At 37.3% G+C, this 11,785-nt stretch overlaps 1 protein-coding gene across 2 annotated transcripts in view; it reads left to right on the forward strand.

Moving 5' to 3' along the window:
- The first annotated feature begins 1,446 nt into the window (after positions 1-1,446).
- LOC129568685 (rap1 GTPase-activating protein 1) overlaps positions 1,447-11,785 on the forward strand; it is a 144,656-nt gene continuing 134,317 nt past the window's right edge. Inside the window, exons 1-2 of one of the 2 annotated variants that reach the window (XM_055446900.1) lie at positions 1,447-2,516; positions 6,718-7,466. In XM_055446900.1, coding sequence (XP_055302875.1) covers positions 7,339-7,466 — 128 coding nt within the window. In that variant the 5' untranslated portion in view covers positions 1,447-2,516; positions 6,718-7,338. The remainder of the gene's footprint in view (positions 2,517-6,717; positions 7,467-11,785) is intronic. The other variant, XM_055446899.1, reaches the window with a different exon arrangement.

Here is an 11,785-nt window from a genome sequence, read left to right on the forward strand (position 1 = left end):
AAGTACCACCAAGTACTTGAACTGTACGTTTTTTTCTATGTTTCTGTCATCGCATCGCATTTTTGTTTCATTCGAATTGATTGTTTTCATTGTAGGACCTTAATGAGTAAATAGCGTTTTGTGTCAATTGGAAATGTTTCCAGTCCGTTGAAAGTGGTAGTTGGCATCGAAATTAACGCTCCCAAACAACAGCGCGGGCACTTGAACTCAAATGCAATCAACAGAAGGAAAAAAACTGGAAATTCATGCAGCGTAACACAGCGCAACTTTCCATGGAAATGTAAATATTGTCGCTTGAAGTATTTAATTGTCGTGATGTTGATATAAGAGATCACCGGCTGATTAGTTCCCATCATTTGTTAATGCACTGAATTGGTTGCCATTAGAAAATCGTTTCAAGTGGCATTTTAAAAAATCGACTCGAATTCGTAGGCTATTAAATAAATTTCATATCGATCTAATCACATTGTCATTGACTCTGTTCAACAGCAGAAAAAAAGTTTAATCAAAAAAACAAGCGAGAAAAAAATTCGTTGAAATTCATTGATGTGAAGACGAGGGAAAACATTGTGTCTATGAGAAACAGTTGAATCTGCGAAAAGGTTAATCGGTTCACTGTCGATTGAAGACGACCGTAAAAAAGTGATTAGGCAAAAAACGAGGCCATTTACAACGACAAAACAAAGAAAAAAACGTTTTTAATTTAAAAAGACAGTCTTGATTATCAATAGCCGAAGAATCAATTGGATCAAAGTGATGTTACGTGTGGCTCGTTTTTGGCCACATTTGCATTGATACTATAGCAACGACGGAGCGGGCACAATATGTTATGCATGCGGAGAATGAAATCAACGGATTGTTTTTGTTTTGTTTTGATTTTCCGTCAGGCGACCGTTACGAGGTAATCATCTCTCGATACATTTGGGCAATAACACTTCCGACAGCGTTCGGTTCGATGTTACTCCATTCATTAAGCGAATCTCCGCGATATACCCGGCCGATATTGCCTTTTCTCTCTCTATTTTCATTTCTTTTGGCACCTTCCTTATTCGGGTATTTCGAATAAAAACAAAATTCATGCGAAAATCATTGTTGTTACCGTTGCGTTGTGGTCGACAAACGAGAGAGAGATTATACTTACGTTGGAGAATGTTGCTGGGGTCATAGAGAGATAGCGAGCAAGCGAAACAAAGCCAACTGTCAGTATCAATAGTGTATGTATGTATGTATGTATGTATATATGTTTGTTATGGAAAAACGATTCGGTGTTTGTCTCTCCCGCTCTTTCTCTCTCTCTCGCATTAAGCCATTTATCGCTTCCATCCATCATCTCACAATCGACCGAGAGACTGAGAGAGAGAGAGTGTATGAACAAGCAAATATGTACAATATTCTCCGTGTCTGCGGCTCCATGCGATCTTGCTGCCTGCTTGCTTGCTGCTACACAGAGCGAAAGAGAGTATTGGCGTTTTCTGTCTCTGTGCGTGTTTTTCCTACAGTGAATCACAGTGTCTGTGCCATGGAGCCATGGAGTTGGATTTTGTGTTGTTTGTTTCGAAATGCGAGTACTGAGTGTTGAGTGTGTATAAAAACATGCAGCAACTGTCTACATTACATACAATTTCAATAGAGTTCGTGCCGTTGTTGCTGTTGTTGCCGTTATTTGGTTTTGGCTTCGTGTATTTGAGCGCTGTGCGCTTCGGCTGGTTGGCTGACTGCTATGTTTATGGTATGCGAAATACGATGTTTTCAGTCATTTACTAGCTCTCCGGCTGTTTGAATGTGTAGGCGTCTTTGGCACGTCATTTTTCGACGGATTTTTCGAATAAATCAAACAAAAAATATCATCACCACACACAGTCTTCTGACGGTTTTTCCACATTCGATGACAATTGAAACGTGTGACATTTAATTGCGAGTGCAGTTCAGAGTGAATCAGGTGATTTGAGCTGTTTGTGCGATTCGAGTTATCAGAAAGCGAGTCATAATCAATTTTTATCGGACTGACCCACGTGCACTCTTCCAACGGATAAAAGAACAGCTCGTTATTAGTCATATAACAAAGTGAATGCCGAGTTTTTTTTTGCGGCGTCCAATAAGCCAGATCAAATTTAAGTGTGCAAACAGAGACCGAACGTTTTGTGTTCTATATTTTATGTGTTCGATGTGGATTGTTTTTTTTTCATGACGTTATCAGTGCGGATAATTCTAACTAATTATAAAACAAATCCGAATGCCCTGAACCACTTGGCTTCAGTGAAAGATTCTCTGAAGTGTTTTGTTATGAAGTAAGAGAACCGTTTGTTAGTACGTAATAATAGAACAAATGCATCCAAGTAGAACCAAATATCGGGAATAGACGATCATCTCTGAATTTAGCGATTTACATGTGAAATTACTTGCAGAAAAATATAACTTTTTACTCGCGAAAAAAGCAACAAGTAAACACATCACTGGATTCGGAACTAAGGCAATGCCGAACGGTATTCAAAATTACCGTACTCCATTTTTTTAAGGTTTGTTTTCACCTGTTTTCCTTTTTGCATTTCTGTGCGTCTCACGTTAAAGGTTTTTTTTTGCATAATTTCGAAATACGGTCCTCATTGCGAAAATATTGACTAAATTGAATTAAAATAACATTTCATACGTGATGAATGTCATTCATTCATTCATTCACTGACGATCTTCAAATGACAAACTAATTGAATACAACCATTATATTTCTATCGTTGTAATTAATTGAACAAACGATGAAACGAAAATTGAAAACGTCCACGCAAAATAATTGATGTTTCATCCATTCAATCGTTGGTTCGTTGGTTTCCGCAATGGCGTGGTTTGTTTTAGATGGCGTTATTTACTAATGTGATAAAATGTTGTAATTTCAAAATTTCAAAATTTCAATGCATTTTAATTGAAGAATTAATGAGGCCGTACAATCTGTATGTTCTCCCCCCGGCATGACAGTTGCATGTACATTCAAAACAAAGCGTATTTTCAAAATTGTCAAAATCTAAAAAAAAACTTCATCGTTTAACATTTCCGCACCAAAGATAGATGCCATTTGGTTGGATGATGTCACTGTCCAAAGCCAATTTCTAAAATATTATTTAAAACGTTGCCTTTTATCTGTCATCATATTAAGTTTGTCTATATTAGGAAGTGAAAAAAAAATACATGGCAATAAAAGCTGGGGTTGTGCGAATGAGGCGGAACATTATGGAAATCCGGCCGAAGCGCAAAGTCAACAAACCAGATAAACCAAACAATTGCGCACAGATAAAAGAAAAGAAAAGAAAAGAAATGGTTCAGTGCGAAATTGGAAATTAAAGTCCAAAGTAGAAATGCATGTACGGTCACCTAGATCCAGACACAAGGTATTGATCTTTGGTATGATAATTGACAGTGTCGAGAAGACGAGTGTGAAAAAAGAAATGAAACATGTGATTTTGAACAAAAGCCCCAATTTTTTTTTCTGCTGTTGCGGTTGCGTAAAATTACACTTTCTTTTCTAGAGCGCTCTCAACAATGCCATTGTAATTGCTGTAAACGCGATTCCATTCGAGAATAAAAGAACGCGTGTGTAAAAATGCGCACGAATACGTGATCATATTCGGTGCTGTTGTTTTTTTCTCTCTCTCGTGTGTCTTTTGTTTGTCAATAGAGAAACATCAATAGACCTATTTGTTTCAAATTCTTGACTCGGAGTAATCCAATTTCGCTTGTCTAGTCGCATCTCGTGCCAGAATGAAAAAAAAGCAGACAATATCCATATCATATTCTTGAAACTGTTGAGATAATCAATCGGCAGAGAGAACGATATACAAACCATTTTGGTGATAAACTCTAACTCATTCGCACATATTCTATTCATCAGACCGTTAATTGGGTGCTCAAGCCGAAGAATGTCTGCAACGAGAGAAAATGGAAATGAAGAACTACTAGAAAATTCCGCTGAAACCGACACCACCGCAGAGTGTGTGTGCATTGTTATTTTGGCCGTATTCTCGGATGTAATGGCAAAATATGCAAGAATAATTACAAAAATATGCAATCTGATGGCATAGAAAACTCTCTCTAGCGGCGGCGGAAAAACTGATACACCATACACACATCCATATATGCTTGTATAACTAGTCGACGAGAGTGCGATAGTTAAAAATGCGACGTATTTTCTTCAAACACCATACTCACGCCCGTGAGTGTGCTCCAAAAGCCATTATCAGATCGCAAGCCATGTGTGCAGATAAAATTTTAATGAATTGTTTTTTATGCGAAGTCGAAAGAGAGAGAGAGAAATAAATAAAAAATGGAATATTCCGAATGGAATACAGGTAGCGTTATATTATGACGATGGCTTTAATCGTTCGCTGCTCCTGTTGCCACTTCTTTAACAGAAAATAATTGTTTATGAATGCACAGACACGTGCAAACGAACAAACCTATAAAATAGATTTCTTCATTGTTTGGGTGTGCATTCGATGCACATTAGCATTACAAATTGCGACGACGCATTTCTTCCATTCCGCTCGACAGATTTCACCAAACCAAAATTGAAGTGACGCCGTAATGAAGAGTGCCGTTTTTTTCGTATTTGTTTTTTTTTTGTCAACTTCTTCTACATCCAATGAAATTTCGTTTATTTGACTCAGCAAGAGAAAAAAGCAAATTGTACGCATTAGAAAGTCTGATACTAATAAATGGAATACGGCCTGTTGTTCGTGTATCGAAAGACAAAGAAGCAGAAAAAGTGGCGTCGGGACTGTTCAAATGATATCGAAGCATTCTTTTTGCTGTTCAGCTTCATTATTAATTATTATTTGGCTACTGGCTTAGCAGTTCATTAAAACACGTGAATAATTGCCTGTGGTTTGATTTCTTTGGCGAATCAATTCTGACGATCAGAAGAAGAAGAAAAAAAACTTGACAAGTCCGGTGTTTTTTTCTACTTTCCATTTGAAATTTCATTTCCGAAATCTTTCGGAATCAGTGGTTGCTTGGCGGACCATGGTTAATCGATTGGGACATTTGCATCGATCGGCGTAAATTTTTGCTAATGTAAATACTTTCCCATGAGAGTCACCTTTGTGCGGTCTATAGCAACAAAAAGTTGTCATCAAGCTTTTTGCCAATGTTCCTTTTGGGCTACTGTTCGCTGTTCGGAGGCACGCTCATTTATTTTAATTCACTCAGCGTCACACTCTTTCATGTGTGCGCCTTCGTGCATTACCTTGCCGAAACTCGCATTCCAAACGAAAACACAAGACGAAGTTTCGAATGCAAAATGACAAATGCACGCCTGATGAATACAAATGATCCTTTTTATTCGCTTGAATAGAGATCGAAATATAACAATTAATGACAATGTCGCGTTGTTAGCATCCAGGCAAAGTGAGCTACACAAAAACGTTGATGCCACTCATTTGCTTCTTTGGCACGGTGCGATACGGCAGTGTAACACAATCACAACACTAAATCATTGTCATCGTTCAAAGTTGTCGCCCATGAATTGTTGTACGACACGCAAATGAATTGGAATAACGTTGAGTGTTTGACTGTGTCGTTTTTTGAACACCCTCATTTGTCTACTCACCATTCCATCATTATGTCTCGTTCAATTGTGTGAAAATGATGTGAGATGACACATTTACGCTTTCGGATACAGCCAACATCCGAATAACAATGTGATTTATTTTTATACACTTACAACGCTTCTTTTAACCCACGTCGTCCAAATCATCACACAAACGCACGAACGCGCGCGCGTTTGTGTGTGTTTGTGTGTGTTCATCGATATTTTGATGCATGTTCGCGACATGACGCGCATTTAGGAAACTAATTAAATTAGATGCCGATTTCCATTCAGTGAAGTAGCAAAAAAAAAATCTATGCGTTGGATGTAGACAATTTCATAGACGTATTAATTGATTTATTCCAAACAAAGCGTTCATTAAATGGCTACACAGTTTTTTGATCAACGATACGGCTCGTTTGATGGTTTCAATACAAGGAATGATGACCTCTGCGCAGTCATAACAATTTCCGAAACATATTTTTACCATTTGCAAATCGGCCAAATTAAGTTATTATTAACAAAAACATGTAACATTAAAATAAATTCGATTTGTAACTCGTTGAATGAAGAGCTTGTGCGCTGTGTAGCCACGGAACTGATAAAAATTCAATTATCATAAAACAAGTCCGTCGCTTATATCTGGCACATCGGAAGAAATTGGTGGCAAGGAAATGTCTAACGCGAGACGCTCCGATTACATGTTCCAAAGTTTGTGCCAACCGGCGCAATGAGGCAACACCGTTCGATTCCACCGAAGAACGGCTCATTTCCTGTATTATTATTTTGTGCTCCAATTGACAGCATTTAAAATGTAATTTCATGAAATGTTTCAATTTTTCGGCGACTGTCGGTTCCGATATATTTTTTTTTTTCTGTACAGACACTGTGCAAAAGGCTTCCCATACACAAGCACCTACACTCCTGAGCCAATTTTTTTTCCAACGATATTCGATTATTATTTCTTTCTACCTTTTACTTTTCATTTCCAATTATCCGACCAAATTGGCGATTGATAACATACGTTTAACAAGTAAATTGACGCATTAGGCTGTAGTAAATAGGCATTTACTTGTGAAAAAACACACAAACGTACTCAATATTCCAAAATGAGAATTTTCAATTTTTCTTTCTTTTTTTTCCAGATGTAAACATTGTGCGATTGCAGCGGGAAAAATTGATAAATATTTACGGTTAAGTGGACTATGACTGAGGAAAAGTGAAGTGAATATTAAATGGGCATGAAATTTTTTACACGAACCATCATCCAAATATAACCGCACTGTATCGAAATCAATATTGAAAACAAACAACAACCTGCAAATGAAACATACACAATAATAGGAGAAAAAAAAACGAGTACGTAAACAGTGCAATTTAAAACGGCAAATCACCGATTGTTTAAGTACGTTAAAAAAAAATAAAAAAATACACCGAAACGAAAATGAAAATCAAATTAATTTATGCAGATAAAAACAGAGCCAACCAATTGAACAAGTTAAAGTGAAACTTTTTGATAGGTGTTTATACATTGTTTTTTTTTTCAAATTACATTCCTTTTGCCGTTGATATCGTGGAAAAGTGATAGTCAGACAAGCGCGAGAGAAAAAAAGCAACCGCAAAGAACAGATTGATTACTATTTGGAACTCAGTGCGGTGTTGAATTGCGTTATTAAATTGAATAAAAAACGAAATTAGTGTGGAAAAAAAACACTTACACACATCTTTTGTGCGCGTGCAATAAAAATCCGTCAGAAACCGTCATCATGTTGAAGATACAAATGCTGGAGCAAATTGTCACGAGTGACAGTGTGGCCAACGACGACAAGCAACACAATGATGCAGAACAATCAACATCACGTACGCCAATCAATCTGAGTCCACAAAGAAATGGGTTAGTACATGCCAATGCTTTTTCTCTCTCTTTTTATGTTTTTTGTTGTTGTTGTTGTTTGATTTTTGTATATATTCACACACATGTGAAGCATTGTCTTGAATAATTGGTATGAAAAATATCATCAAAATGTGATTTGTGCGCGATGATTGTGTTCGCTTGTTGATGATGACGACAAACAAGCGGCATAAGTACATTTGTACGCATTAAACGGGCCAATTCTCGAATCAACTTGACTATAACGGCCCGTGATTTTACAATTCATAGATAAAAAGACCTGCATCGTGCGGTGTATTTTTGTGCTTTCAACATTCCGTCTGTCATTCCGGACCATGTTCGTTCAATTAAAAGAACAATTGCGAACAATCGCACCGAGGAAAATCTAATTTGGACCCACCTCACCGATGATGAAAATACATTCGCCAGTCGAATACCAAAAATTAGATATACGTCAAAGCCTAAGCAACAGATTTGAACTTTTCTCGCTTCGTTGGCTATGCTCATGTTGCACACATTTCGCCGACAAAATCAACTCGACATATTTGGATACTCGGTATAATATATATTTTTTGGCGGCGCACGTAGCACATCGCACAGCATCTCCATTCAATTCTATACGAACATAAATAATTGGCAAAGTGAGCAGCGGCAGCAGTGATTTGTTATTTATAACGGTTTTTGGTCTTTTCTTCTCTTCATGGTGCCGCCGCTTCGCAGTTTTCCATTTGACTCCATTCACACACAAACACAGTGCAGTCAATGTTGCGCTGTTGTTATTGGGTTTTCCGCGGGAAATTTCTTCGCCATAAATATGAAATGTTGGTTAGATGAATTTGCTTACCGCGGTTCAACCAAAATAAGGCGTATTAAAAATCATTCATTGAACACATTTTCACGCCTGTTCATTTCGATTTTTGCTATTCATCGTCGCCATAGACAAAAAGCCATTCAGATTCTAATATCTGTTGCTGTTTTTTACTTGGGAAAAAAAGTGCGAAGTATTTACACGTTGTCAATGAATTTGGTAGAGCACGTAGCGACGACATTACCATACATCGAAATATTCAAAAGGTAAGCCAATCGTTTATTCATGCTTGACAACAACTAAAGCAACGAAAATAAATTGCGTGGCGATGTAGCATCGACGTTTTCATCATTTCAAATATTTGATGAACTTGATGCCGGATTAAGCGGTTTTTTTTCTCAGAGCATTGAATCTGCTAGCTATGTAGCGCTGCTGTTGAACAGCTGCTGTCAACAGCAGTTGTTGGTTACGTTCTTGTGCATGCGACACACTGTAGGTCCCGCGCACCACATAGCTCCGTCTGCATGTATTAGTTGGCGCGCAAGGCCTAAAGTGTGTCGCATGCACAAGAACGTACGCTGTTGAGAGCGGCTGTTCAACAGCAGCGCTACATAACTAGCAGATTCAATGCTCTGTTTTTTCTCCATTTTCTCAAATACGATTTTTTTTCTCCGTTCATTTCCGTTGGCTGAAAGAATCAAGGCCAAAATCAATGGAACCTAAAGTGAAGATGCTTTTCCAATAAAAACGGATTTATATCTCTCTCATGATTCTTCGTAGGAAGGAAATATGGGAAATTTCCATAGAAATCGACAGCAAAACAAGACCAAAAGCGAAAAAGTTTCCATTCCGATCATCTTGAATGCGTTTATCAATAAATTTCATTTTGCTGGCTTCGCCTCAATTCCCAATGCTTATTGACCTTCCGATTGTGCACTTTATGCGTCGTCGATATGCATGAACAAGATCAAGAGAACAGAACAACCATTAGAAAGCAATTTGGAATTTTCCGTAGTTGTTCTCCTCTTTTTTTTGCTGCTATTTAGCTGATTTCAATGCTCCTCGTGTGCATTGGTCATGCTATCCAGTTCTGATGATGGGAAACTTTTGGCAATGGAACGGAAATTGTTTACTCAATGTTGTTTCACTTACATAAAGCAACTCAACGAAAGAGTCGAATCCATTTATATATATCTTTCGTACAATGAAATTCATTTGAACTTCCTTCGTTTATTGAAAACTTGGAATTATCCAACTAATGGTTCGATTTTCTTTTCGAAGCATGGGAAAATGAAACCAATAAAGTTGTGAGAATTTGATATTTCGGCCCAGTTTTGGTGTACATGGATAAAAAGGGTAGCCCACTTTCAATATGTTGAACAAAAACCAAACTCGACTGTCGATTTCCCATGAACATTGGACACAAGAACCAGAGAATAAAACTCATAACCGCCATTGAAAAGTAACATTTAAAAAACGAAAGCCATGGCCTCTGTTTATTTTCGACTTCGGAATTCATTTTATGAAAGCATATTCTTGTTTAATTGGCAAAATTCATTTCAACGATTTCATAAGCATTTTTGGTGCTTCTGTTTATTTGAATTTCATTATCGTGCAGAGTGACATGCCGAAACAGAAGTTTTCTTAAAAATATTTTGTACTTATGAGTTCGGCTCATTTTGATGGCACACAAATACACACACAAAAACAGATGTTGGTAAAAAAAGAGCGAACGAGAAGAGTTAATCGGAGAAGAAGAGCCGAAATAAATCATAAGGCATTTTGGAATTAAGTGATTAAACAATATGTGTGTATTGTAAGTCAATGTTGTAAGTGACGAAGGTCACCTCATATGGTGCGAGATATTCGACTCCAAATGAGCTTGAATTTCAAGCAGAAAAGAATATCATGCCCGAAAAGAATCAGAACCGAAATGCGATTTTTTCCCATTACAACAGCTACAACTAAATTGACATGGAATTTTGATCTCAAGTATGAAACCGGCGCAAGAACACAGAAAAGAGAAAAACCGAGACGAAGAATGAGAGCGTACCAAATCCTAACAGGGTTTTCATTAGTTGATTGATTTTTGACAGACACACCGAAATGCCGAATGTTATCGTTGTCTGTTCATTTGATAGGCGAACAACATCTTGTTCCAAGCCATATTTCATACGAATTACATAGTTCAAAGATGCCTGTTTAATCACATTCAAACAAGGCAATGTCTCTGGGTGATAACTGACAAGTGATAGTTCATAATGGAATGGATTGTGCGGGCACTGTTGCTGACGTAACTACAATATCGGCGCTTGTTATTTGCTTAGGATGTCAAATAACGTGATTTTATCAAATTGAAAGCATATTCAGTCACAAGTGAATATGTGTGTGCATTCTATTAAGTGGAAAACTTCTGCTTATCCCGGATCTCGACTGTACAGTATCGGTTGGTATCGGTGTGTGGGCGGTTCGGTATTGGAATCGATGTAAAGCTATGTACACTTAATCTTTACATGCGAAGGGGAAAGTGAATTTTTGACGCGAGTTTTGCGATAACTAAATAGAACGCACATAAGGGAATGTAATCAATCTTTGCCACTGAAATGGATTTATTCTGAATACGAATGGATTGTTATCATTCTCTTTCCGGACTTCAATATTGGTGTTGCCGTCATCCATGATTTCCTTCGTATGTTCGTGTGTAGTTTTTTTAATCGAGCGGCCGCTTGGCTGAAGGCACAAATACTGGAGGCAACCATTGCCTTTGGATTATTGCATTTCGTGTCTGTTAACCGTTTTATTATATAAAGGTCAATTTAATATATATATATATGAAACAACAGTCCGGACCATAGACAATGTCGGCTAGTAATGGGTTTCGAAGTTTCATTTCACTGGGAACATAAAAATAACCTTCACTCAATAAATTGTGTATTGTTTATTAAGTGCGAATGCGAATGCGAATATTGACTGTTTGAGCGATTAGCATGTATTATCAAGTGATAACATTGGGGGTCGTCATAAAATCTGGCCATTTTGGTCTATGCGCAATAGGGTGTTTTCGGTATTAAATAAACAGAAAATGGTAGTTTAAGTTTGATAGAGCAGAGAATTTGGAATCGATTTCATATATTTTTGTTCGGAATCAGTCCAAGATGCCACTTCCCACAAGCAAAACAAACGTTCGTCGAATTTTGAGGTTATATCACTATTCGCTGAAACTAATCTGATATTTTCCACTTTTTTCGATTCAATCTCACTACCAGAGATGAATTCTCAATGTAAACATTTATTTTCACGTAATTTTCATTGGAAAAAGTGGCCAAATAGTCGAAAATTCACACATATTGTATTGCCTCTTTGACCGGTTCTTCAACCATAGAAAAAACACCGACAAACTCATTTTTTTCACAAAAATTCATTCAATGGGTTTGAAATACACGACAAATTATCTAAATCCACTAAAATATCCAATCGAACAAAACCAGGAAGGCCAAATTGCAGCAAAACCAAA

The sequence above is a fragment of the Sitodiplosis mosellana genome, unplaced genomic scaffold (assembly GCF_009176505.1).
Source record: "Sitodiplosis mosellana isolate CC-2019 unplaced genomic scaffold, AAFC_SMos_1.0 Smas_scaffold_21, whole genome shotgun sequence".
NCBI lineage: Eukaryota > Metazoa > Arthropoda > Insecta > Diptera > Cecidomyiidae > Sitodiplosis > Sitodiplosis mosellana.